The 26,963-nt window shown below is 53.8% G+C and overlaps 9 protein-coding genes across 9 annotated transcripts; 4 read left to right on the top strand and 5 right to left on the bottom strand.

Moving 5' to 3' along the window:
- Positions 1-820: 820 nt before the first annotated feature.
- On the top strand, positions 821-2,714 carry BDZ99DRAFT_449755 (cytochrome P450). Its single transcript, XM_033718134.1, has 3 exons — positions 821-1,239; positions 1,284-2,156; positions 2,229-2,714. Exons 1-3 carry the CDS (start codon positions 838-840, stop codon positions 2,535-2,537), a joined length of 1,584 nt encoding a protein of 527 aa, XP_033572984.1. The 5' UTR covers positions 821-837; the 3' UTR covers positions 2,538-2,714.
- A 41-nt stretch (positions 2,715-2,755) lies between these two features.
- On the top strand, positions 2,756-3,336 carry BDZ99DRAFT_102418 (uncharacterized protein). Its single transcript, XM_033712323.1, has 2 exons — positions 2,756-3,010; positions 3,092-3,336. Exons 1-2 carry the CDS (start codon positions 2,948-2,950, stop codon positions 3,290-3,292), a joined length of 264 nt encoding a protein of 87 aa, XP_033572983.1. The 5' UTR covers positions 2,756-2,947; the 3' UTR covers positions 3,293-3,336.
- BDZ99DRAFT_102399 (uncharacterized protein) lies at positions 3,204-4,111 on the bottom strand. Its single transcript, XM_033712322.1, has one exon. The coding sequence runs from the start codon at positions 3,913-3,915 to the stop codon at positions 3,316-3,318; it is 600 nt and encodes a 199-aa protein (XP_033572982.1). The 5' UTR covers positions 3,916-4,111; the 3' UTR covers positions 3,204-3,315.
- A 1,485-nt stretch (positions 4,112-5,596) lies between these two features.
- On the bottom strand, positions 5,597-7,384 carry BDZ99DRAFT_466307 (pyrimidine precursor biosynthesis enzyme THI11). The gene is made up of 5 exons (XM_033720744.1): positions 6,977-7,384; positions 6,819-6,921; positions 6,699-6,767; positions 6,496-6,645; positions 5,597-6,432 (listed from the first exon to the last, which is right to left on the bottom strand). Exons 1-5 carry the CDS (start codon positions 7,009-7,011, stop codon positions 5,752-5,754), a joined length of 1,038 nt encoding a protein of 345 aa, XP_033572981.1. The 5' UTR covers positions 7,012-7,384; the 3' UTR covers positions 5,597-5,751.
- Positions 7,385-8,013: 629 nt separating this feature from the next.
- On the bottom strand, positions 8,014-8,887 carry BDZ99DRAFT_466306 (uncharacterized protein). The gene is made up of 2 exons (XM_033720743.1): positions 8,288-8,887; positions 8,014-8,236 (listed from the first exon to the last, which is right to left on the bottom strand). The coding sequence occupies exons 1-2, from the start codon at positions 8,808-8,810 to the stop codon at positions 8,136-8,138; spliced, it is 624 nt and encodes a 207-aa protein (XP_033572980.1). The 5' UTR covers positions 8,811-8,887; the 3' UTR covers positions 8,014-8,135.
- Positions 8,888-9,593: 706 nt separating this feature from the next.
- BDZ99DRAFT_510929 (uncharacterized protein) lies at positions 9,594-10,632 on the top strand (the record flags this gene model as incomplete). The annotated part of the gene is made up of 2 exons (XM_033724505.1): positions 9,594-9,993; positions 10,044-10,632. 2 exons carry the CDS (start codon positions 9,594-9,596, stop codon positions 10,565-10,567), a joined length of 924 nt encoding a protein of 307 aa, XP_033572979.1. The 3' UTR covers positions 10,568-10,632.
- A 438-nt stretch (positions 10,633-11,070) lies between these two features.
- Positions 11,071-12,059, bottom strand: BDZ99DRAFT_394842 (uncharacterized protein; the record flags this gene model as incomplete). Its single annotated transcript, XM_033715924.1, has 3 exons — positions 11,071-11,464; positions 11,566-11,812; positions 11,882-12,059. The coding sequence occupies 3 exons, from the start codon at positions 12,057-12,059 to the stop codon at positions 11,071-11,073; spliced, it is 819 nt and encodes a 272-aa protein (XP_033572978.1).
- A 3,025-nt stretch (positions 12,060-15,084) lies between these two features.
- On the top strand, positions 15,085-17,369 carry BDZ99DRAFT_395113 (uncharacterized protein; the record flags this gene model as incomplete). Its single annotated transcript, XM_033715932.1, has 5 exons — positions 15,085-15,150; positions 15,255-15,551; positions 15,727-15,872; positions 15,941-16,411; positions 16,469-17,369. 5 exons carry the CDS (start codon positions 15,085-15,087, stop codon positions 17,367-17,369), a joined length of 1,881 nt encoding a protein of 626 aa, XP_033572977.1.
- Positions 17,370-18,124: 755 nt separating this feature from the next.
- BDZ99DRAFT_539327 (polyketide synthase) lies at positions 18,125-26,494 on the bottom strand (the record flags this gene model as incomplete). Its single annotated transcript, XM_033726672.1, has 8 exons — positions 18,125-21,531; positions 21,574-21,723; positions 21,760-21,840; positions 21,880-21,987; positions 22,027-25,675; positions 25,835-25,935; positions 26,010-26,380; positions 26,428-26,494. The coding sequence occupies 8 exons, from the start codon at positions 26,492-26,494 to the stop codon at positions 18,250-18,252; spliced, it is 7,809 nt and encodes a 2,602-aa protein (XP_033572976.1). The 3' UTR covers positions 18,125-18,249.
- Between the last annotated feature and the right edge of the window lie 469 nt (positions 26,495-26,963).

The raw sequence follows: 26,963 nt of genomic DNA, 5'->3' as shown, positions 1-26,963 counted from the left end.
ATTTAAAGAATATTGCTAAGCTAATTAAAAATCTATTAAAAAATCCTTTTAGTTATAATAATTTGAAGATGGTGGTGGTGGCGCTCGGTTGGCGTGCATAACGTGGTGGACGTGCACGAGGTGGGGCGAACTTCTAATCGTCGCCGGCGTGCTCAACATTGTTCGATGCCCTCGTCGTCAAGGTCCGTCAAGCTGCTTGCTTGGCGGGGTAACAGTCGGGGCCGACTGGCGGAAGAGCCTCATGGACCTCCTTTGCCGAGAGCCTGCCATCGACCTCCAGCCTTGCACTTGCAAGAGGTCGATGCATGATTATCGCCCGTGCTCTCACACTCTGAAGAAGAATGACGAAGAGACATACTCTGTTGGCCCTCCATCCTCTGAAAGCTAAGGCGTGGTGAGTACTAAGGGTCTTCTGTAGGAGCAACCTCAGATTTGGGGCACTCAGAAAGTATACCGCTCACCGTACCGCGTTCTAGGGGCTGTTTCAGGCCTCTAATTGCTTGACAGGCACACAAGATTGCGATTTGCATCTGGAGTAGCCTTAACATCAACTTATTGACGCAATGGGCTAGTAGAAGCCAGCTCATTGGCCTCAAGCTAATGGATATCATGTATGGGGAGATCTTGGGAGATTAACACGGTCGGTTTGCTCCATTTGAGGGCGAATCCTTCGAACCAAACGTAACCCCCGCCTTAGGCAGCATCAGCTGAGATAAGCTGAGATAAGCACGACCTTGACGGCTAAAGTTGACTGCTGGTCTAGCGTGTCAGAATCGACATTATATGTGCAAGTCGCCCTGCCTAGAATATCGACCATCACCTCAGTCATTCTTCAACATGGGCGTACTAATATTCTTGCCGCCGGCTGTGGCAGCAATTTTCACAATCTACTGTGTAGTTGCACACGTAAGACAGGCAGCGAAGGCGAAATCTTTCGGTTGCCAACCAGCACCACTCTTTCGACCTTGGGATGTATTTGGCGTGCAGAATTTCAAGATTGAGATGAATGGAATGAAGACAAACCGCTTATCTTATGCCTTCTCGGATCGCAAGAAAGAAATGAGCGCAAAGATAGGACGAGACTGCAAAACATTTCGAATAAAATATCCACCGGGAGAGACGTGGTTCTACACCTTCGACCCGAAGAATCTGCAGGCTGTGCTAGCGACCCAGTTTCAAGATTTTCAGCAGCCAGCGGCCAGAGTGGGAGCGTTCGAGGCGCTTCTGGGTCTCGGTATTGTACGTTTTGCGACTTAAAACATACGCAGAGCTAATTCCAACAGTTCTCAGCGAACGGACCTAAATGGGAACACTCTCGAGCTCTTCTAAGACCGCAATTCATGCGTGAACAGATAGCTGATCTGGGGCTCTTCGAAACACATGTCAAAGATCTCTTTGATGCCCTCCCAGGTGCCGTGGAGCCTGGTAACTGGACCTCGACTTTCGATATGCAACCGCTATTGGAGCGTTTTACAATGGATACTGCCACAGAGTTTCTCTTTGGCGAAAGCGTGCACAGCCAGAGAGATGATAGTACAGATACGAGTACTTTGTTCTCTAAGAAGGAGATGATGCAGTTCGTAGAGGCCTTCTTCGGAGCAGAGAAGACAACGGCGAAATCTTTGATATACGGCGACCTGTTCTGGCTAACGCACGATCGCAAATTCAAGGAACAGTGTAAAGCTGTTCATAACTTCGTCGATACGTATGTCCAGCGCCATTTGAGGGACGGTGGCTCGGATAAAAAGCCAGGGACGGGAAAGTACGTCGTTCTGGATGCTATTGTCGCTGACGTGAAGGATTCGCAGGAGCTCCGCTCCCAGCTGTTGAACATCCTTCTGGCAGGCAGCGACACCATCTCGGGAACTCTTGGCTTCCTTTTGGCCTCATTGGCACAATATCCTCATATTTTCAAGAAGCTTCGCAACATCATCATAGATGACTTTGGATCCTTCGATCGACCGAAGCAGATCACGCTCAGCGGGCTCAAGAACTGTTCATACCTTCAATGGTGCTTGAACGAAGTTCTTCGAGTCTACCCTTCGGTTCCGGTCAACTTCCGTGAAGCCGTTAGAGACACAACACTGCCCGTAGGTGGTGGCTCCGATGGGACTTCACCAGTATTTATACCTAAAGGTCACCTTATTGCTTGGGAGGTACGTCTTTGCGTCTTGACATCACTATTGTGCCTCTGGCTTCTCCTCAGTGCTGACTTCTCTTCCGTGTAGCTTTGGACAATGCACTCAGACCCAGAACTTTGGGGCCCTGATGCTGACCGCTTCAATCCAGAACGATGGGAGGGGCGCAAATTTGGATTCAACTACCTCCCATTCAACGCTGGCCCTCGAATATGTATCGGACAACAATTCGCCCTTGCTGAGATTGCCTATGTCACAGTCAGGCTCCTGCAAAAGTTCGACTCAATTGATGGATCAGCCTTGCCGAAAGGACGACTGCCCTGTGATTGGAAATTGGTAGATAAAGTAGCCGGGGGCGTGAACATAAAGCTTTACAGCGCAAACAACCATTTGCGATAGCATCATCGACTGATCTTTGCCGGCTGAAGATCTGCCTTCGAAAATAGTACAAAGTAACTTTGCTTTGCTATGGCTATGACAGTCCTAGCCGTGTTCGCCGGTCGCACTGCTCGTCGTGCCCATGACCGTCGAGGCTCCTCACGCCAAAGCCTGCATACAGATTAGCTTTATATCGTTAAATTATTAAATTTTAATAATATATTCTATTATATAATATAGTTCCTACTAAGTTACCTCGCAACTTAGTGTTCCGATCACCGACCAAGTTCCCAACTTGGTGCCAACTTGCTCACCAAGTTCCGACCGAGTTGCAACTCGGTGCGCGTCACGTGCGCCAAGTTACCTTCTGCCAAGCTTACCCCGCATGGGTCCTTTGCGCAGCCTCGTCCTGTATCTCTGTGATCAGTCGCATGATCTCTTGTTCTGACTGGTTCATAACACTAGGGGCCCGGAAATGGGCCTTCCGTGGCAGGGTGAGGACCCCAGTCTCAACTCTTCCTCTCGAATACAGGGCCCAAAATTGGGTTCCAACGAGCTGCTCAGTCTCGGCTTAGGATGCGCTCACTCCAGCACAGCCACAGCTTAGGCTGGAGCATGAGCAGCTCAGTTCCCTGAACGGGAAAGGAAATTACTTGGGTGCACATTGGGATATTGTACTACCTGTATCCGAATCCGAAGACAGCAAGTCCAATTATGGGGACCAGCTAGAATATCCCGGCCTGACAAGACCAGCCATACCAGAACAGCCCAATTGACGCTGACGGACCTGCTATTATCATCATTGGAAGCGCATGTTGTGGGCGCTTCGACCCGTCCGGATGCGGTCGAAATTTACCGAAGAGTCAGATAGGTGAGGCGTCACTGCTAGCCCAACCATACCACCAATTCTCAGACCCAGATAGGATAGACCAGCTGTGGCTGGAGGGAAATGGTACTGGAACTGAAACACTGAGCCTAAGGTCGATAGTATCATATTGACAAGGCCGTTGAAGATACCAATGAGGATGAGGATAACTAGAGCTGGGAGGTGACGAGTAATAACGACGAGAATCGTGACGGAACGTTTTAAGGTGCGAGAAGCGTGGTGAGCATTCCAATTGGATCTGACGGTCTTGAGAAACGTGGTCTTCTCATCTGTAGCGAGGGCGTTGATTTCCTCCGCTTTCCAGATGCATACAAATCTGAGACTACACCACCGCCTATTGCCATAGGCGCTCCCCCAAAGCAGCTTGCAATGAAACGAAATACGATCAGCATTGGAAGGCTGGTGCTCAGCGCGCAAGCGATGGTGAATATGAAGTAGAGGGCCGCCGTAAACTGGAGTATTATTATTCGGCCCATTAGGTCTGTCAACGGGCCGAATAAGAGCGGCCCGCATACGAATCCTAATATGTAGACCGTGACGGAGAGGGAGCCTAGAAATTTGTCACTGCCATCCGGGCGAAAGGTCTGGGGCACGCTCGGTGCGAGCATCATGGACACGAGGAAGCTGAAGGCATAGATAATGTGATGTTTCTACGCGGGGATCACGGCGAGAAATTATGTGAGGCAGTCGGCACAGGAGACAATGACGACAGATAATACCTTGCGCCAGGCCAGCCATTGCTGTGGTTCTGAAGGGAGCGACTGGGCCGATTCAAGCGACGATTCAAGTTGCGGTGACGACTGCGAGGACGAGGTCTGGCTCTCTGGAACTTTTTGCATTGGGTCTGAATGTTGAGGACCGGAAACTTGAAATGTGATCGTTCAACGTCTCACCTGAAGAGGTTTTCAGAAGAAGCGCGAGGATCTCTTTGTCAGTCCCCTTCGCTGCGGCGTTGGCCCCAGCCCTCTGAGGGAGGTGCAGACAGCAGCGGCAAATAGAGGGGTCAAGTAGTGTATTGGTTGATGAGTGCGGGAGGTTGATGAGTGAGGAAGGAAGCTAGCTACAACGGAAGGATAGATATACGGTTTTGTCATGAGTAAGCCATTAGCCACCTCCCGTCCGGAGTCTTGGATGCAGGTCCGGGATCATCGGCCCCATACGCACCGTGCCGTGCCGTATCGGTCAATCAATGAGGGGGGAAGCTAGCTACGAAGCATAGTAAAAGCTCGGTATATCGTTCATGCTATATAGAATACCGTTAGCATACGTTATAACGGTCACTTTTCTCTTTACCCGTTTTTTTGCACCTATGCTGTTCAAATCTCGATATAGCCTTACCTTTAAAGCTCTCTTATACAAAAGCAGTATATTAAGCGGAGAGACCGTAAATATTAATGCTAAACCCCTTAATATTGGGGGTTCAGCACGGCCGTTCTCTCCCTAAAATTCAAAAACCTGCACCAACGCCTTCTACACTGGGTGTTTTGATAAGGCTATTGGTTAGAATATCTTTTACCCCATTCGAAATCGAAAACATCGCCTTATGTGTTCACGTCCCTTGTGGTTTCGATGATGGTGCTAGGTTCTGGTGCGAGGAAATCGGGGGTTATGATGGGGACTGTGGGGCAAGTTCTGCATCTCGAAGCTTGACGTGTTCCTAATTTGTTGAAGATATGTCGCGATACTCGTAGTCTCCGTGTCAGCGGCAAAGATTAGCTCTTTGGGTATCTATGGAGGACAAGCAAAGCCTGGCTTCTCTCATAGCTGATTTTCCGTGTGCGAGAATAGTATGAGGGACCTCAGACACTGGTAAGCTGAATTTGTTTCTAGCGGTTCAAGCGCTCGATTTCGAGGGACGGAAGTACTTACTTAGATACAATGCTTGATTACGGTAGCCGAAACATGATAAGTCTTTCGTCCTGTATATTAGTATAGGGGAGTAGATATGTTTAACACAGTCTAATCCCGAATCCCAACCCATGATGTACTGGACCCAAACGGCTCTACGACATACCAAACACGCTCTATCAACAGGTCTTGACGCTCAAGGACAAGATTCTGCGAAAATGCAGCTGCATGTTAATGGGCGGAGAGCACACACTCTTTGCCTCTCTGTCATATTCGCTCAGCGACCCTGCATCTAACTGTTGATATAGAATATTATATCACGAGATTTAAGGTCAGGTCAGCTGAACTTGCCAGGTGTAATCCATTTCGTGTTTGCGTCTCTTGGCTGGTAAATATTTAGTGAGTGAAATGCCATGCACCATCATACCAATCCTTCTCCAATGCACACTTCTCGCAACGCTACGCACTATCGTGCGCAGCCGAGCGCATATACATAACCACTCAAACCTTGACAGTAGCCGGCAAAGTATTCAGCCTGCGGAAGCCACCGCAGGCAGCAACATCCTTCTGCAACTCCACCATTTTCTTCTGGTCCCCGGTTGGATCCGCACTTTCACCCTCGGTCTCCCATCCTAGAAACGCGTTCGTGTAGTTTGGCTCAAAGTCTTGACTCAGAACACCGAGTCTCATCCCATACTTCGTCACCTTCTCCCAGTCTCTCTTCACGTTCTTCAAATCCTTGCTAAAGTAGGCATAGCTCCGCTCAAAGATCTTGCGGTTGAGCGTTGTGCCCATGACCGGCTTGAAGTCGACATACTCCGCCCAGGCCTTCTCCGGCTCGGCGAGCACGAAGTCGGTTGCACGCTTTACGGCGCGAAGGAATGCCTTCACTTTCTCGGGGTTCTGGGCGATGAAGTTTTCGTTTCCGATGTAGAGGATTGAGCAGAAGCAGCAGCAGCCGAGTTCGGCAAGCTCGTCGATGCGGAGCATTTGGACGTCGGTGGTGGAGCGGTTTTGGCTGGCTAGCCACTCCTCCAATTCTACCATTTGGACGTTCTCGAGGCCGATGCCGGCGTCAATGGTGCCGGAGATGATGGCCTTGGAGACATTCATGCCGCAACGAATTGCAGTGTAGTCGGTGGGGGCCATGCCGTAGTGGGAAGTGAGTTCGTCGATCTGGATCTATATCCGCGTTGTCAGTCCAAGTTTTCGTGAAAACATATGTAAGAGAGCAAAGCTGCTTACCTTCCCGAATTCGCCTACATAACCAATACGCTTACCTTTCAAGGTGCGGAAATCAGTCGTGATGCCGGAATCCTTGAGATAAACGACACCAGTGAATGGCTCGTCAAGGAGAGAGCCAATGCTGAGAACGGGGAAGTTACGGGCTTTCGCCTTTTGGGGCTGTCAGCTCGAAATATGCTACAAAAAGGGGTCTTAAGACGGACCGCAAGAGTATGAATCATGGCTTTGAAACCCAAGTCCACTCTGCCACTCCCAATGATCTCAGTCACGTCCTGCAAGATATTATCAGCCCTAACCTCTGCCGCAGATCGGAAAATGCTGACGCTGGGGTCGTTCGGTTCGAGCAGAGCAACCTTGATATTTTCATCTTCGAAGTAGCCCTTGGCCTGCGCGAGGTATAGGGGAGCGTGATACGGCGTTGCGTGCCTGCGTCCTATCAGTAATTTGTTTTCCCGCCAAACACGTGCAGGCCACTCTGTACCAGTTGGTCAAGAACGTGATCTTGTCGGTCGACATGATGCTATAAATATAAGCAACTCAACACAGGGGGATATGGGAGAAGAAGCATGTTCTTTCGCTGGAATTATCCAGATCAAGTTCGACGGTATAATCTCAGATCAGCCCTTCCCTGACTTGCAATGCCTCAAAAACGGTGGTCGAGAAGACCCGCGAATCAAGGCAATGACAGGCCATGGTAAGGGCTGAACACCCGTCATGCATTTACGAGACGGTACCTTCTTGATCCTCTGATATCTCCATCGCGATAGATATGGTTCCTTGTCACCGTACCAGCTGGTGGTTGATGGAGCGAGTTGAATGGGTAGGATTGGCTGAGCAAAATGACAATGAGCACTTGATGTGTGCGGAATACAGAATGCAAGCTGTTAAATACCTTAAGAATGTGGAGGGGTAGCTCTCCGAGGTCGGAGTTTTCCGGCATATGAAGGAGGGGTAAAAATGCACTGCTCCACATCACTGTCACGCTAATGCACTCAGGAATTCTTTTACCAATAATCTTCTGAGGCCCGCCGAGGCTACCCGCCCATCCACCCTCTACGTCTCGAGGGAGCAGACCTGTTTGAGGTTCCTCGGCGCTTTCAATGCTTAGTCACAGCACGCGAGGTTGGGGTTCGATTTATAGGGCGAGCTACAAGTGTACCTTTAGGCACTTGGGAATTTAGTCTCAGTGAGTAGACAAGTTTGACACTGTCTGAGGTCCCCCAGCACTTTTAGTGCTCGGTCAAAACACTCAAGTTCGGGGTTTGATTTGCAGGGTGAGGGGCAACTATAGCTTTCAGCGCATGGGAATCGGATCTCGATCGCTCCAAGGGAGTAGAAATGTTTGCCACCGTCAGAGGTCTCTTAGCGCTGTCAGTGCTCGGTCAAAGCAGTCGAGTTCGGGGTTCGATTTGGAGGGCGAGATGCAACTGTAGCTTTCAGCGCGTGTGAATCGGGTATCGATCTTGAGCATCGGTTGATAGGTCCTGGAATCCTTGAAAGCCTTCAACGTAAGTTAGGTGAAAATAGAATTAGAATACATTGCAATCTACAGTAGTGGATGTGTCAATCTAGAATGAAGGGTATCGAAGGCGTGAAATCGTTCTGGACATGAAGCAGTCATGACAATTTAGAGCTGTAGATTAAGCGCACATAATGCAAGAACGTGTACAATGACCAGAACATCTCCTAGGGTCGTGCATCAGTGCGGCCCGAAGGGTAGCACATGTCGCAATTACCCACGCTACGTGGTTTGTTAGCCACCAAAAGAGCACACTAAGGGGAAAAATCGTACCAGGATAAAAGGTTTCCGCACAAGCGGCATCTTCCTTCTGATGAGCAGCGTCCTTGGACTTCGGGTGGCGCAGTATGGTGTCGTTGTAGAGCCTTGGGCGCCTCTTTTTCCGCGAATGATGTAAAAGAACGCGATGTATAACCCAGAGTGCGTGGTATAGCTGACGTTTCGTTTGAATAGTTGGTGGAAATGGGTTGAGGCTAGTAGGCTTAGGAGGTGTACGCGGTGTGCTGAGGTACCACATGGGTATACGCTGACGGTACACTAGGGGCACAAAGCGTGGTAGAGTTGGTTGGGAAATTGCCATTTTGGTAGCCCTGTGTGTATAGGGACTGTTGCGGAGCAGGAGTTGTATGGAACGACTCGACTTGAGGCATGGACGCAGTGGCAGTGTTCCCATAAAGTGCTGAAGAACAAAGTCCACTTTTACTGCTTGATGTGCCAAACGACGCGTAGTAAGATGCGCACTCGCCGAATTCTGAGCCATTTGTTGGATGTTGAGACTGGAATCGGAGCCATGCATGGTCTGGTGGCTCTTCGTCCTGATGCAAGTAGGTCGTGTCTACTTTCTGATCGGCCGCTCGTTCGAGTGGGGGCGTGGTATTTTCGCTGTAAGGGTGCTTTTTGGTTCCAAGCAAGGTGATAGCTTTGAGTACGCTTTTGGTTGAGCGATGCATGGTGCTTTGCTTGAGAGTACGTACGTGTCGTGTCGACAGAATTTCAGCGATAGTGTGGCTGTTGGCTTGATGGTGAAGGCTCGAAGTGGAAGAGAGAATGATTGATTAGAAGAGTAGATATTCCGAGAAGTGATCCGAGAAGTGATCCGAGAAGATGATGAGAGAAGGAGAGAAGGAGACAGTCCACGGCCTATATGAATAGCCATAGTCTGCAGCAGGCTTCCATAGCCCGTGGCAGTCGATGTATGAGTCTTTGCGGTCCAGAATGTCTAGAAACCGAGATTGGGAACGGTGGATTGATGCCCGACGCCCCTGACGCTGTGCTTCTTTGCTAAACCTTAACGTAGCATTTAGCACGAGTCAGTGAGGCTAAGGGCAGGAGTAGCCAAAGCATGAACAGGGACAAGTATTACCCTTCGTGCTCATGGATTGGCCTTTTCGTGCATTCGTGCTCCGTGAAACGTACGCCATGTAGCATCGGAAGCAAACGACCCTGCAGCCTTGCGAGCACAGCCTCGACTTGACCAACTATAAAGACGTTACTCTGCCCAAAGCTTCCGGGGACAACGGCTCAGCTAGCTGCCACTACGTTTCAGGCTGCGGCCTCTTTTTTGACTCCAACATCTTCGATGGCACTGCCAGCTCCGGTCACCGCCAGCTTGCTTTCTTCTTTGGCGAATCCTGCGCTAGTGGTACCAGGCACAGATCCCTCTCCTGATCCTCTTGAAGAGAAACGTAAGAACAAGCAGACGTGGAAGTATCAAGGCTACAACGAGTTTGCTAAATGGACGGCCTCGGACGACGACTTCTTCATATTTAGGCGTTTCGGTAAGCTCAACGCCTTGACGATCCTCTGGCTGCAGTACCGCATCGGGATTATTGAAGAAGAGCTAGAGGCTATACATGAGGCAATCGCAGGCGCGGCGCTTGAGACTGGAAGGAAGAATAGCAGTTTTCAAGCCGACGAAAAGCAAGAAGTACGAAGAGTCCAGTTGATGAGTGACCTCTCACACCTTCTGCAGAAGTATAGCAAGATCAACAGCGGTAGTTTAGCAAAGGAGATCTACTTACCTTGATAGATGAGTATATAACCACATATTCGGCCGTACGAGCCCGAAGAAGAGCCTCGGCCCGACAAATAGCCAACGTCAAGAACTGGGCCACTCGTAAAGCGGTCACGGAAAAGGAAATAAGATACCTAGACCACACAGGCGACCTAATCTCCATTTCCGACCGCCCTCATCCAGTAATCCACTCCTTCCTCAACAACCACCTAACGCGCAAAATCCCGATCTTCCACAAACGTCGCTACGAAGACACTCATGTCGACTCCGAGTACACCTCTTACGCTAGCAACAACCGCCTGGAAGCATTCAGCAACTCTAGCATCATCTTCCTGGGGTTCAGCATGCTGCTCGGGCCCATGTGGTGGCTGAATTTCGTTACAAACAACACCAAGAGGCTCGGCATCATAACAGGCTTTGTGCTGCTTTCGATGGTTTTAATGTCGCTGGCAACGGTGAATCGGCCGTTCGAGGTGATAGCGGCGACCGCGGCGTATACGGCGGTGCTGACAGTTTTTATGCAACTTGGGGCGAATTAGGTGTGTTCGAGAGGTGACGCGTCGTTTGGACTTCAAATTGGACTCTTTTCGTGTGTGTTTTGGAGGCCTCGAAAAAGACTTGAGGAACCCTAGAGTGTATCAAGCATGGATGAATGTGAAGTTTTTCAGTGATCTGATTTGGCTAGTATGGCACTACGCATTGTCGAAACGCTCGATTCAACCTACTTTTTAGGATGTTAAAAGAACGGCGCCCGAGATCGCGTGCTGAGCGAGGTCACGCTGCAAGTGTATTCAAGGTGCTGAAGCACTTCGAGTACCCAGGGGCCATGTCACGTGTTCAGTGACGAGGTCCTGATTTAGGGTGCTCAGTAATAGACATCACCCGATAGGCTGATTCTGCTTGGACTTTGTGACGCTAGTCGCGTGACGGCCTAATTCAGGCCTCCAAATAAGGTGGTTTGCAAGTGTGGACGCAGTGTTGAGGTCCTTTAGACAGCTGCCCGTGAAGAGCAAAAACCCAAGCGAATATGTCAAATTTTGAATTACCCCTCTTTTCCAAGTACCTCCGCACCCGGATCTGGCCCCCACATAATCTCCTTCTCATACTTCTCCATCAAATACCCCGTGGGATCATCTCCTTCAACATGCGCCCAAGCGCCCGCAAAATGAACAACGAACGTTCCTCTTTCCCAAGCTTGCTCAGACTTATCAAAACAATGGATTTCCTCCGGAAATGCGTTGATCTTCCACTGCGGAATCGTGACTGCATGCTTCACGAAGGGGTCGTTGGTCTTCAGGAGATCTCTCATCGATTCTTGGTCGTTGAGGCCGTTGCCTTTCTTATCTTCTACGTCATGGAGCTTGCGTACGCGGTTGAGGAAGTCGATAGAGCGCGGTGACGAACGGACGATGAACGAACCGTCATTGAGGCCATTACTAGACAATATAAGAGTTCTGACTTCAAGTAAATTTTCCCAGTAAAAGAACGATAATGAAACATTTCGAGCAGTATTAACATAGGAAAAGACACTTCTTACCAATCATCCGTGAGTAAGAAATCAACATCAGCAGGCGTCGTTACGTTCGCCAAGCTGTCTCTAATGATGTCCACGACTTTGATATCCGTATTCGTAATCAGCGTATCAAAGTCCATCCACCAGATCCAATCGTGCTGCTTTTCCTTGATGAGGCGTTCGACCATGTCGAATTTCAGCCACGTGGTACCACGCTCGGCATGCGATTCATAGTCGACAATTAAGTCGTATCCATATCGCTGGGCATATCCTATACTCATTCAGCCTCGTTCTTCTTCAACTACGAGAGGATTGCTTCTGAGCCCGGGGAGTTGCTCACGTGATTTATTCTTCAATGAGAGATGAATATACGACTTCTGGCTCGTGATGAAGGTGATAATCGCTATGCGCGGATCTTTGGCGCTAGCTTTTTTCGCAACTGCCCCAGCGTTGTGATATTGCTCTGATGTCCAGTCGAACTTCCAGAGCAAAAAGATGAGGCCAAGGACGAGGACCATGGCCGTCGTCGTGGCGTTCGGCAGGCCGCGGGATAGCATCTTCGATGAGGGCTTTACTTTTTCAAGGCTTTAGATGGGACTATTGAGATAGCATGACAAGATTCATAGAAGGATGGTTGTTCCCGTGAAGTTGGAGATGGTGTTTCTATGCGGGTGTAAGGGGGTTCAGCTGAGTCGAGACCGTCAGGGGCATGGTGGCGTTTATGGCGTCGGATCTGCAAGGGCTGGCTTCGAAGAGAATTCACCGCGTTTAGACTACTATGTTTACTGCAAATCAGAGCGCATTCGCATACAACAATCGAGCTGAGGTTTCACGCATGTTGCGAAATCGAGATTTGGTACCAAGCAGAAATGTGGCCCTATATTGGTTTAGCGGCTCCGGATTCTGCGCTAATCCGTTTTGGGACATAGGCTGATGTCCTTTGACAGCCGGCACGGCACGTGGCACGATGCGTATGGGGCCGATGATCCCGGACCCGTATCCAAGACGACGGGAGGGCTGAGGCTAACGCCGCAGCGAAAGGCACTGGCAAACAGATCCTCGGGCTCCTTCTGAAAACCTCTACAGCTTCAAGGCGCATCTGATGAACTAGCGCGGATATCAAGCCACGAAAGTCAACTGCAAAAGAGGAATAATCTAGAAAATAACGCTTTGCGGTAGCGAGTTTTTAGCAGTTTTAGCTCAGCTTCAGTAAGAATATATCCAAAAAAGGGCTTCCTCCGCTCTAATCCTACTTATTCCTCCTGTGGCTTCAAATCTGCGCTAGTTCACCGGATGCGCCTTGACGCTGTAGTTTCCGGTCCTCAACATTCAAGCCCAATGCACAAAGTCCTAGAGAGCTAGACCTCGCCCTCGCAGTTGTCACCGCAACTGGAATTGTCGCTTAAACAGAACCACAGCAATGGCGGCCCTTGGCGCAAGGCATTATCTGTCGTCATTGTCTCCTAGCCTCACGTAATTTCTCGCCGGATGCCCTGGGTAGAAACATCACATTAACTATGCCTTCAGCTTCCTTGCGTCCATAATGCTCACACCGAGCGTGCCCCAGGTGTTCCAGACCTTTCGCCGGGATGGCAGCAGTTAACAAATTGCTGGCTGAATAATAATACTGCGGTTTACGGCGACCCTCTACTTTATATCCACCATCGCTTGCGCGCTGAGCACTAGCCTTCTAGTGCTGATTGTGTTTTGTTTCATTGTAGGCTGCTTTGGCGGAGTGCCTATGGCAATCGGCGGTGGTGTAGTCTCAGATTAGTATGCATCTGGAAAGCGGAGGAAATCAACGCTCTCGCTACAGATGAAAAGACCGCGTTTCTCAAGACCGTCAGATCCAATTGGAATGCTCGCCATTTAGATAAGAAAGCCCATATATTATCCCAACAAGGCGGGTTAAGGTGGCCTGCTTGCTCACACCATGGCTGCATGCCACCTCCAATCATACCATGCTAGTGCGGGATGATTGGGCGTTACCCTGCACGCGGGTGAATGGAGAAGCTGTTGAATGCTCTGGTGTGGGACGTGGTGTCGTAGATGCCGTTGCAGCCAGAACGTGAATGCAAGACCAAAGAGTACGAAGAAGAACGCCACCAACTCATCGCGGTAGTCAGTGCGAGGTTCGCTTTTCCATTTGCGGTGGCGGGTGAGCTTGGGCTTACTTGATCATCGACGCCAGCATCCCCTGACGCAGATACATGCAGGTGAGGCGAAAAGCGGTCCGCTGACGCACCGGCCCGCCGGCCTCGCTGCCGAAATGCCTCAGTCCCACCGGGTGATATACGTTGTTGGCTCACGTGACCAACTTTTTGATAGCGGCTTCGTTTCTGATTGGTTAGATCTGATCACGTGACTCAAGGGCGACTGAACACACTGTGGTAACAGGCTTTGTATCAACGTCCTACCGGGCTACTACCCCACCGAGGCCGACCCGAAGTACAATTTTGCACATGTTATATGCAGACCCGCGCAACCAGCTGACGCCACTCCTACTGTATATTACGCTATTGCAGCGCGGCCAGGGTATGGGCAGAGAACTGTGCATTGCTATCTGCGGCCGCTGGTGTTGAACGTGTAGAATAGCTTTTGCTGATATCAGCCCTAACAACGCTACCCATCCCCTATCGAGAGCAGGAAACTGGCTAAGAACACTGACTAACGGACCATGACGCTCGAGGTGGATTTTCGCAGGAGGAGAGTGTTGATCGTCTAACGTCAGACGCTGTCGCCGAGTTCGGTAGAGTCGAAGTCGATTCCAAGGCCAATAGTGCTGGGCGTTTCCAGAAGAACGGTCTGAATGATTCTCTTCCTAAGCAGCCCAGGTGCAAGCTTTGTGACAGGGGTAGGGTGGATTGTTGACGGTGGGACTACTTGGCAGACTCAGACGTACATAAGAAGGATTCGAGATACGACGATCTACAGGACCTAGATGCGTCCGGCGAACTAGCGCGGACATGAGGCCACAGGCGAAATAGGTGGTATTGGAACGGAGGAGGCCTTTTTCTGGATAGTTTGTCGGACGCATCTAGGTCCTTGTAGCTGCTGAGAGCTAAGGTTTCTAGTATATAAAGCTTTATATATAGCCTTACATACTGCCTCGTCATAGCTAACTAAATCAGAAAGAATAACACGCGCAGATGCACGTGAAAGTAGAGCTCCGGACGAACCTTGCTCCGGGCCGCTCCAGCCAATTAGAAGATTAGACAAGAGGGGGTTGTAAATACTAGCCGCCTACTTTCAATAGCTATATTGCATAAATCTATTGTTACAAGGCTGTGTAGATAGAGGTCGTGGTGAATTGGTTGGTGTTGTGGAAGATCTAGGGTGCACCAGGCCCCTGCGCGGGAACCCCCCCCACCTGCACCGTCAGCTTACGACTTGCGTCAGAACAAAGGGCCCCAGGTCGGACGGCATGCTGTATAATATACTAAAACCCCACATGCAATTTCGCAACGACAACGGTCCTAGAAACCTCACCACGTGTCTCCCCTCATTTTGTCCCAGCTTGGGTTGCACTCCTTACCATCTACGATGCAGAGCGGCGGCCGAAAACGCGTGGTGTCGTCATGTATCCCATGTTACAGGAAGAAGCAGAAGGTGTGTGTGTCTCGACTTGTGCAATAGAATCATATGTATAAGGGTACACTACACGCGGACCAACCAAGATATAGCTAACGCGGCTTTCTTGCCTTGGTGCGCAGTGCAACCGTCGCTATCCTTGCAATCACTGTACTCGACGCCGGCAGCCCGAGGAGTGCACCTACCATCCCTCGCAAGCATCGCAGGCGCCCCAGACGGAAACCCGCCCACACGAAGACGTGCCGATGGACCACGATGCCCAGTCGCAAGACGTCAGCGGCAACGACGAGCCTGTCGGCGCGTCGTCGGACTGGAGCACGAGGAGGAACTCGACGCTCGGCCAGGGGAGCGACTCACTTGCCGAGTTGTTTGGATATGTCGAGCATAGCGAGTCCAACACCATGGCTCTTGTGCGTAGGGTGAGCGCCTTTTCCCTTCATTCTAGTCTCCTTGATAAGAGGCGAGAAGCTTCTCCAAGTATCCTCAATGGTAGACTGGGCGCTTCAAGATTGGGATACGATTTTTGGCCGCTGCTCGACCAGGACCGTCCAAGCTCATTTGTGCCGTCCTTTTCTAATCAGTGCGCATGTATAGTTGGGTCTGGGCGAAGACGAACACCAGAATAAGAACCGGGACATTCCTCTGGAGGCTTACGATGAGATCGAGAAGAGCATTAGAAGACTGCCGGGTCGCGAGATCTTCGACTTTCTGGTCCAATACTATGTGACCGAAGTCCATTGGTTAGTAGGATCCCATCGCTGGCGTGGCTGTTTCGGTCCTTTCGCTGACAACGCGCAAATCTATATAGGATGGAGCAGGTAGTCTATGCCCCGTGGTTCCTAGGACAGTACCAGAAATGGTGGACCTTGGGACGACTGTCGGGGGTACTCGATGTCGAATTCGCCGTGCTCTTCCTAAGAATATGCTCCTACGCGTCGCAGTTCCTTCCCTCGCCGTCGTACACCATCGACCGTATCCGTGGCATGCCTTTAGCCGACATCCGCGACACATGCCATGATATCGCCGAGAAGCTGGCCGCCATCTGCGTGCGGCTTGATGCGAGAGGCACATTGCTCCGTGTGCAGCACCTGTCGGTTTTGGGCTTGCAGTGGCAGTGCGAGGGCCGCATCAATGCCTTCTGGGAAGCCCTCAGCAACGCCGTTCGGGTAGCGCAGAGGATTGGGCTCCATCGAGGGCGCGCGGCATGGATGCACGGAATGCACGAGTTCGACAAGGAAATACGATGCAGAGTGTTTTGCAACCTCTACATCTGGGACAGGTACGAAGCGCCGTCGAAGTTGCTGTGGCCGCATCTCTCTGACACACGATACCACAGTCTCCTTTCAAGGCAGCTGGACTGCAACCCCTTCCTATCCGCCACCTTGACCTCTGACCACCTGCCGCGTATGCATCTCGCGCCCAATGTCGACGATGCTGACGCCCCCGAGGGCTACTCGGATCGCCTGATGCAGGCCCGTCTGGCGAATTTCTGGAGGAGCTTCCCCCCAAGACAGGGCGCAGAATACGAGGCGACGGTGGCCGAGGAGCGGTACGAGAAGTTTTGCGGCGACTTTTTGACGCACCTGCCGCCCGTCTTCGCGCTCGAGCCCAGCGAGGAGTGGGACGAGCGACTGCCAAAGCTTCCATTGCAGAGGCAGATCCTGCACGTGGCCATATTCGATTCTCTCTGCTACAACTTCCGACCGGTCCTGCTGCGCGAGCCAGGCCAGGTGCAAAGCCTCCCAGCATACAAGCAGGTGCTGGTGGCGTCACAGAGGCGGGCGCTGGCGGCGGCGGCGCTGAAGATGCTGGACGGCGTTTCAAAGCTGCACGCCATGCTGGGCCGCTCCCACACGCGCTTCGCCGCCATCATCTTGCCCACGTTCGAGGCTGCCGTCGTGCTGGTGAGCCTGACCATGGACGGGCAGTTCCCGGGCACAAACTTGGGCGAAGACGGGCCTCTGCGCACGCTCGACGTAGATCCACTTGGATGGGAAAAGGCGCACTTGACGCGGGATCGCTGCCGGCGGGCGGCGCAGGAGGCGCTTGCACGTCTTGAGATGCTGGCAGAAGTCAGCAACATGGCCGAGGCGGCAGCCGCCACTCTGGCCCGCCTCATGGCCAGGATGCCGAGCAGCGACGTTGCGCAATGGCCCTCTCCGAGCGCTTTGGATGATTTCTTCGCGCACTGCTCAGCAGATACATTCCCCGGCTTGGATGGTGAGCTCCCTGATTAGTGTCTACACCACCCAGACGCGCCGGGTGGAATCCCCCCTCTGCCCCCCCGATGATCAGTGCGTTCGGAGTGACGGCGCGGCTCCAGAGCGTACAGTCCCCACGTACAGTCTCCCTACACAGCACACCACCACGCTCAGAACATTATCTTAAGAGTGCGAATCCTAGCTATAGGCTATAAGAGGCAGAGAGCAAGTTCCTAGCTTCTTAATATTTAATAGTAACTCTAGAGACCTATAGAAGTAGGAGTTTCTATAGGTGCCACCCCCTATCGTTGTTGCCTCCTCCGGGGCCCCGGGCACCTCTAACGCTCTCATTTTAGATCTGTACTAGATGTGCATTACAGGCTGTAGACATTTTAACACGTTGTAGAAGTCTCTGTGGACAGTAAAGCGTGGCGGACTGGCTATGCTGTGGATACAGTCACGAGTTTAAAGTTCCTCAGGTTCTAAGCTAAGCGAGCGGCGTGATATAAAGTACGGTGAGTGTGATGAAACAAACGCCTACTGTCCGAGACCCACTCACGCCACTGTTCGAGAGCACTGGACGCTCCAGAGCCGCCCCGTCGGAGTGAGATCCTAATTAAAAGTAAGGTTATACAAAACGCCAGATAGTCAGCTATCATTATCATTATTTGTGGGCCGTATTTATAATGCTAAGTGCGATAGAAGTGTAAGTTAATAGCTGTGGGAATTATTAGAGAAGCGTTAAGGAAGCGTCGGAGGGCGCGAACAGTGTTGGAGGACATAGAGAAAGAGTTATATAGCGCGATAAAAAAGATAAAAGGGGCGTATGTGCAATTCTATGAAATTCTATCCCTCTAACGAGCGCCTACGGAGTTGTCTACTGATTCTTAACATCATTACTAATAGTGCATCACCCTCACTCCTGCGTCCCAACCGCAGCATCCACTACCTTTGCCGCGAGCGCGTTGATGGTTGTACGTGGGTCCAAGAGGTCGACCATGCTAATTTTGGCCCCCAGGGCTAGGAGGAGCCAGTTGCGGAACTCGGTAGCGATGAGGCTGTCGACGCCGTGGTCCGACACGGCCCGGGCCGCGTTTACTGTCGACTCGTCCATCAGCAGCATCCCCGCGATTGTGGTCTTAAGGGCTGCTGTGACAAGCTCCACAGCGCGTGCGCGCTGCTCAACCTGCTCGGTCCCGGCTGGCGATGCGCGGGTCTGCTGCACCGCCTCGTCGAAGTCGCGCCGTAGCCGCCCTATGGCGGAACGGCCGTCGTCCCCTTGACTGCCTGCTCCCGGTACGTCCCCGCCGCTTGCGGCGTGCCGCAGTGCGTCGTCCAAAGCCTGCATCACGTGTGAAACACGCGAGTCGCTGTGCCAGCGCGGCGGAGCGGCGCTAGGGAGGCCCATCTCGGCGTCCTCCCGCTCCTTGGCGGCCATATGCGCCGGATCCATGCAGGTCACATAAGTGGCCCCGGCCAGCGGATCAGCTGTGGCGCCAGTGCATTGCGTGGCAGCCTTGGCGTTCTCGAGACCTAAGAAGGCCGGCTCGAGCAGGCGGAGAAAGTAGCTCTCCGGCACCGTCAGGACCTTGTTGCGAGCCATCATGTCAAGCGCGACGTTGTCTGTGCTCAGGTGACCAACATCGTTGATCAGGCCGAACTGGGCAGCCGTGGCGGGCAGGCCAAGGCGGCGACGGTACCGCGCAAACTGGTCCTGGAAGTTGTTGGCGGCCGTATAGGCGCCCTGGGTCGCAAACCCGAGTACTGAGAGAGCGGACGTAGTCATGACGAAGAAGTCGAGCGGGAAGGCCTTGGTAGCCTCGTGTAAGTTCTGCGTCCCAAGAACCTTGGCTGCGAGTCCGTCGCGCCAGCCCTCAAGGGACAGCTTGTTGAAAGAGATGTCCCGGTATGACACGGCACAGTGAACGACGCCCTTCACCGGCCGGCGGGCGGACGCTTGCTCAATGGCTCCCACGACCTGCTCACGGCTGCTGAGGTCACAAGCGACGGGATGGAGACGCACGCCGCGCTCGGCCATTGCGTCGACGAGCGTTTGGGCCTCAGGGGCGCTGGCGCCGCGACGGGACAGAACCACGAGATCTCGGGCGCCGCGGTCGCCCATCCACTGAATGATAGATCTCCCCAGACCGCTGAGTCCGCCGGTAATGATGTAACATGCCTCAGGGTCGAAGCTGGCTGCTGGCGGCGCCGCCACCATCCGCACCGGCGAGTTTGGGTTGAATGTCACCACCAGTTTCCCGAGGTGTGTGCCTCTAGAAAAGCTAAGTAGCGTCTGGTCGAGCTGAGAGATATCCGAGACAGCTAGAGGGCGGATTGGGGCAATGCGCCCAGCGCGGTAATGTTCACCTACGGCCTGCATAAGTTGCTCACCTAACTCTGCGTCACGGTCGACGACGCGGACAAGGTCAAAGGACGAGAAGCTTGCGCCTTTCTGGAACAGCTCTAGGCCAATGACTCTGGCGTCCATAACATCCAGCCGACCAACATCAATCAGGTGACCCAGCGGTGCCAGCGCCTTGGCAGTTTCATAGAGCATGTCGCCCTGCGCGGTACTGAGTATTACGTCAAAGCCGTTGTTGCTTGTAGCCGTCACGGCACGCGAAAGCGCAGCGGTGTCACGTCCCATGAACACGTGCGAGCCCGGCAGGCCGACTTCTTCAACAAGGAAGCGCACCTTGTCTTGCGAACCCGCCATGGCAAAGACATCCGCTCCCTTGGCTCGCGCCAGCTGAATTGCGCCGAGGCCTAGGCCGCCTGACGCCGACTGGATCAGCACCTTCTGCCCGCGGCGCAGGTGCGTCAGATGCTCGAAGGCGTATACCGCTGTCATCAACACCACGGGCAAGGTGGCAAGGCCGACGAGATCGTCTCCGGGGCCCGCCTTCTGGGCGAAGGCAGCAGGCACGCGCGCGTAGTTGCCAAAGTGGCCCTTCCCCAGGCCGTATACGGCGTCGCCCACGTCGAAACGGCTGGCTGCATCGGCGCCCACGCGCGTAACAACGCCAGCGTACTCGGAAGACAGATTGTTGGCATCGAAGCGACCGGTGGAAAGCGCCACGTCCTTCCAGTTAAGCCCGACGGCGGCCACTTTGACTTCAATCCAGTCGTGTGGTAGCGGCTGCTGGAGGAGCTCGGTGTACGGGCGGAAGTAGAGCGAGCTGAGTATGCCAGGCGTCTCGAAGGCGGCGCGCACAGGGCCGTGTGTGTCCAGCGGCAGCAACTCGGCGCCGTGGGTTGCTGGCGTTATGAGGCGCTCCGCATACCCATGGAGCGCCGCCTCAGGCACCAACCGACTCACCCACAGACAGCCGCTATGCCAGGCGAATTCACGATCCTCGTTGTTCCCGTCGTCGCCCACCCGCTGCAATGCCTGCTCTTGGTCAGTGACGACACGGACGAGCTCACTCAAGTCGTCCTCGCCGGCGATGTTGAAGTCATCAGCGTCAATATCGATCGAGACGAAGCGGCCTGTTGGCGCCTCGGTGGAGATGATGCGTAGGAGCCCACCAACAATTGCCCCGTCAGGGCTGCGGCCTTGTGCCATACCCGTTGACGTCAGCCATACCATGCTGGCCGTGTGGTGGGCGAGGTGCTGGAAGATGTCGAGGCGACGCTGATCGACGTCCAGGAGCAGATTCTCACCGTCGAGGAAGGCAATTACACGCGCGTTGGCAGGCACCTCCTCCAGCGAGTTATCAAGCGGTACCGTCTTAACTAGCAGACCACGGTGTTCCAACTCGCGCGCTAGCTGGTTCAAGAGGGCCGGGGCACCCTTTGCACTGTGGAGCAGCCAGACGACCTGGGCACCAGCTGTGTTGATGCCGCGCTGTTCTTCAACGAGGGTGGAAACCAAGACAGTTGAATGCGTTGTCGGGCCCGGGTAGTCGTCCAGCGTCAGCTCTGCTCCCGAGAAGCCCGCCGAGTGTAGGGCTTTGTCCCACTCTGCTACATTCAGGAAGGGGCTGTCGATGCGGCCGTCTGGAAGGCCATGCCAGTATCCAGGCTGCGCGCCACCGATGAGGCCGACCCATGCGCTGCTCCCTGTAGCCTCCACCAGGACCAGCTTGCCGCCTGGCCTTAGAAGCTTCCGCGCGTTTTCGAGCGCCTTGCCGATAGATGAGGCTGTGTGCACGGCCTGCGAAGCCAGCACCACGTCGTAGACCGGCTGGTAGCCCTGCTGCAGCGGGTCTTGCTCTATATCCAGGATAGAAAAGCTGACGTCGCGGTGCGCGGTGAGGTGTTCGCGAGCCAGTTTCAGGGCGGCCTCAGAGGCGTCCGTCACGGTGTAGTCCCGGTAGCGCTTGATGCCGTTCGCACTGCTGAGTGTCTCCAGCACCAGGCGTGCTGTATCACCACGCCCGCCTTTGAGCTCTAGGATCCTAAGACCGGGGTTGGCGTGACTGACAGAGTCGAAAAGCTTGATAACCTGAGGTTGTGCGCCTGTGAGAAATAGACTGTCGGTGAAAAAGTCAGCCAGTATCCCGCCCTGGGCTAGAACTTCTTCGCCGGTCGTACGATTCCGCACTATGTCTGCCATGTTTTCGTGCAGGCGCTGCAGGGCTTTTGTCTCGACAAGGTGACCGGTTTCCCGGTATAAGCCTTGTAAGATTTGTCGACGCCTAGGAGCGGGGAGCTGTGACGCTTCATTGATCCGGTCTGACCGGCTCTCTACCAGTCTCCTGATCCATGCAATATAGTGACGCGTTTTTTCGGGCGCATTTGATTCATTGCTATCGCTAGCAATTACAGATTCGTACACATCGACAGCAATCAGCGCCGCTATGGTCTCGAGGGTGTTAAGAACGGGCACCTGAGCGACGTTTTCCGTCGGCGGTGGAAATAGCACGTGAGCCTGCCGGTTGCTAAGGGCGCGGAAGTCAGGTTTGTAAACCATACGCGTGAATGGGCTGGCGAAGGCCTTAGTACGGCTGCTAACGAGTGGCTGATCTTCTAAGCTGTAGCTGATGCATCGAAGGTCTTTGATATCGAGCAGTACGTCGCCCGTTTGGCTCTGCAACTGCAGCTGAAGGTACGCTGAACGAAGTCCCCGGAACTCCCCATGGGCGGCGGCCAAGCCCCAATCCTGGCCGCTCCCAGCCCGCACGTGCAGCTGCGACAGGTGGATGGGCACGAACGCGGTCGTGGCGCTTTCAGTTTGGCCCCCATAGCAGGCAAGAAGACCAAGTTGGATCATGGCGTCCAGAGAGGCGGGGTGGATCAGATAAGCAGACTCTCCCCCTTTAACGGTCCCTGCCGTCGTCTTTAGCCCTAGCTTGGCAGAAGCCAGATTCTTAGCAGGATCTGCGCGGATCTCTGAGAGTGCCTGGAACGTAGGGCCGTAGCCGAGGCCGATTGCCGCGAATTTTCTGTACCAGTTACGCGCGTTTACAGCTCGTGACTCGGCAGTTGTGCTGATCTTGTCGACCTTGAGAGGGCCCGCGAAAACATCTGGCTTGATAAGACCCGTGCAGTGCTCAGTCCACTTCTCCGAGTCGCGAGCGATAGAGCTGATGGAGAAGCTAGTCCATGCTGGAGCTCGTGCCGTCGCTGTGTCAACAAGTTCCATACTCAAAATAATCTCGATGCCATGCTGGTCTTCGGGGATCTTCAGCGCTGTCTTAATATCGACGTTGCGGAGCGAGTAGCCTTCAACGGGGTGCGCGTCCGGAAACTCCTCGTAGACCTGCGATGCCGCTACTATAGCCATAGATATATAACCTGCCGCTGGAAAGACAGCATCAGGGAGCAGGCGGTGGTCAGCGAGCCAGGGCAGGTCCTTCAGGCGTAGGACGTTGCGGAATTGCGGCCGCAGTTTCGCGTTACCGGCTACCTTGGACCCTAGTAGGTCGTGCCTAGGGACGCGGCGGAGGCGGAACTCCTTGCTGGCCCGGCTCTCATAGTAACTGATTGGCCCGTACGTGTATTGATACGGCGGAAGGTCAATGGCGGTGACGCCGTGTGCTAGCGTCCACTCCGCTCCAGTGCGCTCGTCTGTAGCATTAACCGCAGCCAGGTCGATTTTGGCATTCAGACTGAATAGCGTTCCGGCGAGCTGCAACATTGATGTTCGACCATCCTCTCCTCTCTTTAGAGACCCAGCATATGGGACGTTCTTACCAATACTTTTGAGTATCTGATCCAAGGGGCTCTTCAGCGCGAAATGCGGTCCAATTTCCACTAGCGCTCCGATCTCAAGGTCCTCCCGCCCAACCAAATTCGCAGCCGCATCTGAGAAACGAACAGGCGACTCTAGATTAGCTCTCCAGTAGGACGGTAGAGCGCTCTCAGCTAGCATGCTCTTGTCTGGGGTAACAGACGAAGCCCAGGGGATACGAGGGTATCGATGGCGTTCATCGCGCAGTCCAAGCCTGTCGAGATGAGCTAGACCGTCCGAGAGCAGCGTGTCGTACTCTTGGCCCAGTGCAACCATGTGCCATGAGTGGTACGCGTTTCCGCCCGTCTTTAGTAGCCGATTAAAGACACCTTCCTGGTCTAGTGTCTTAGAGAGCCTCTCAACAGCCCCCTGCTTGCCAGAGAGTGTAACGCTGCCTGGTGAGTTGATAGCGGCGACTTTGACATCCTGCTCGAGACCGACTAGGTACTCCTCAACCTGCTCAAGGCCCAGACCTACTGCCAGCATGGCGCCCTTTTGCTTGTTCTGAGAGACAGTCTGGCCGCGAAAGTAGGCGGTGGCAATTGACTCAGCAGCAGTGATACGGCCTGCGGCATAAGCAGCTGCTATCTCGCCCGATGAGTGTCCTACAACGCCTGAGGGGTAAACGGACCAGGACGCAAGTAAATCTACGAGGCCGATTTGAATCGCCGTGCAAACCGTCTGCGAGATCTCGGGAGTTTCTATGCGGTCTACACTACAGTTTCCACAGAGGATATCTGCAATTGTCCAGGAAGGGGCTCTAGAGAACGTGCCAAGAACGTAGTCTAGATGCTCGATAGCAGAGCGAAAGACGCGATATTCGAAGAGCTGGGCACCCATAGCGTGCCACTGCGCGCCCTGGCCGGTGAAGACGAAGCCAAGACGCGGGGCCTCAGAGGGGCTTGAGGAGACCCTCTGAACGTCGCCCAGTAGTCCGTCGGTGACGCTATCCTTGTCCACGATGTAGAATGTGCGCTGGGTGAGCTTGGATCGCCGGACCGCGAGGGTATAAGCAACGTCTGCTAGTGAATGCTGGTCGATGACGTGGGACAGAGCGCTGATGTTCGCCTGCAGCGAAGACTTGTTGTGTGCTGAGAAGGGAAGCAGCACGAGTTGACGGGTGCTAGCATCGGCTTTTCCTGTTTTCTTTGGCGTGCGGACGACGGGAAGATGCCCTGAGATCGTAGGACCGTTCTGATGCCCATTTTCAGGGCCATGTGCAGCGCCGTTTGCATGGTTGTGACCGTTTAGGTGTATAAAGCCGTTCGTACTGTTGGTGTAAGTGGCACCATTGCCATTCTGAGCAGAATCATTAGCCAGGCTGCTGTTGCGCTTGACTTTGTCCAGAATGCCTGGCTTGACGTAGTCTGGGTATACTTCGTTGACGTGATCGAGGATGCAGTGCCCGATAGAGCCCCCAAAGCCAGCTGAGGTAACGCTCGCCCGCCGTGGCTTGCCCTCGGGCCAGGGGATGACCTCAGTCACGACCTTTGCCTTGGCTTTCTCAAAGTTGATCCTCGGGTTCAGAGTCTTGACACCAAGGCTTGGTGGGATCGCACCGGCTTCCAGCGCAAGTACGGCCTTGAAGATGCCTGCGAGTGCGGCCGCACCTTCAGTGTGCCCTAGATTAGTCTTGACGGAACCAATCAGCAGGAAATCGCCATCCGACCGTCCGGGCCCGAAGACCTTGCCAGCCGCCTCCACCTCGAGAGGATCGCCAACGCGCGTGCCCGTCCCGTGACACTCGAGAAAAGGGGTGTCGGAGGGCGGTAGGCCGCCGGCGTTCTCGTACGCCTTGCGAATAATCTCCTCCTGGGCGGCGCCGCTAGGGTGTGTGATGCCGCTCGAGCGGCCGTTGGCGCCGATGGCGCTGCCCCGGACAAGGGCGCGGATGGGGGATCCGTCCTGCATCGCCTTCTCGGGCTTCTTCAGGTAGATGGCGGCAAAGCCTTCACCGCGGGCGTAGCCGTCGGCAGAGGCGTCAAAGGCACGGCTCATGGAGGTGGCGGACAAGGCGCCCAGCTTGTCCATGGCAATTTGCATGCTCGGGTCCATGATCCAGTTTGACGAAGCCACGATGGCCGAGTCGCAGTCGCCGTCGCGGATGGCCTGGATGGCCATGTGCAGGCCATACAGGGCCGACGTGCAGGCGCTGTCGAGCGTGACGCTGTCGTGCCCACGTTAGCTCAGCGGCGCGAGGAAGAAATAGAACGATTGGAAAGGACAGGAATGGAAAGGAAAGAAGTGGAAAGGAAAGAAATGGAACGAATGGAAAGGGAATCCGAAGATGAAAAATCTGAAAAGGAGTCTGAGTCTGTCCGCCCACCTTGGCCCACGAAGATTGAAGACATAGTTGATGCGGTTGCTGAGGATGTTGTGGCAGGTGCCCGTGGTGGCGTGCGGCCTGGCATACTCCCAGTCACGCGTCTGGCGTACGTTAACGCTCTCCTACAAGTCGCCGGCGCTCTTAAAGGCCTTATAGACAACCTCAAGTAGCTTACCTGCGCGTACGAGGCGTCGTAGGAGATGTCGGCGACGTAGACGCCCGTGCGGGTGCCGTTGACGCTCTCCCACGAGTCGCCGGCGCTCTCGAAGGCCTCGTAGACGACCTCGAGCAGCTTGCGCTGCGATGCATCGATCGTCTCGGCCTCGAGGCCGGAGATACCAAAGAAGCTGGGGTCGAAGAGCCGCGGGTCCTCGCTGACGACGTAGCCGCCTTTGGCTGCCGTCGTGCCTGGCCGCTCTGGGTTCGGGTGGTAGAAGCCGGCGGCGGAAAAACGAGGCGCCGCCCAGTCCTGGTAGCCGCTTCGTTTGCTGGTCAAGAACTCCCACAGCCCGCGAACGTCGCGCACGCCGCCCGCCCACCGGCACCCTGGCCGCCGTTAGGGTTGACAGTTGCAAGACTGCGGAGCAACCTACCCATGCCCACAATCGCCATAGGCTCTGGCTCCTTGCTTCCTTTCATGTCTTTCGCGTCGACGACCATGGTATTGAGGTGTTGAACCGACCGAGTATGTGCTCTACACTTTCTCGCAGACCTAGCCAAGCCGCCGCGTTCCAGGAACTGCGAACTTTGAATAAGGGTCAAGTGGTGAACGTTCTATAGGGGACGCGTGGTAGTTCTATAAGTATTATTATAAAGCAAGCTCCTTTAATATATTCTTCTTGATGTATCTAGGTTATATACCACCGTTAGCTGTGTCTACTTCACAGCTTGCATCGAGCAACGCTTGACGTATCAGGCCAGATACCCTGCGGATATTCAAACGGTACTCGCCCGCTCGCACTCCACCAATCCATGCTTTAGCTCTGTCGGCCGGCGTTCCACGAGGGAGGTGCATGGCGCAGAGAAAGATCTTAGAAATACAATGGGTACATGCATGCCTTAGAAATGCAACAAGACGTCCATGGTGGATACTACACCCGTGAGATCTCGGTCGGATTGCCAACGTAGC

The sequence above is a fragment of the Mytilinidion resinicola genome, assembly GCF_010093595.1.
Source record: "Mytilinidion resinicola strain CBS 304.34 unplaced genomic scaffold BDZ99scaffold_17, whole genome shotgun sequence".
Lineage (NCBI taxonomy): Eukaryota > Fungi > Ascomycota > Dothideomycetes > Mytilinidiales > Mytilinidiaceae > Mytilinidion > Mytilinidion resinicola.
This window is presented reverse-complemented; position numbering and strand designations above follow the sequence as displayed.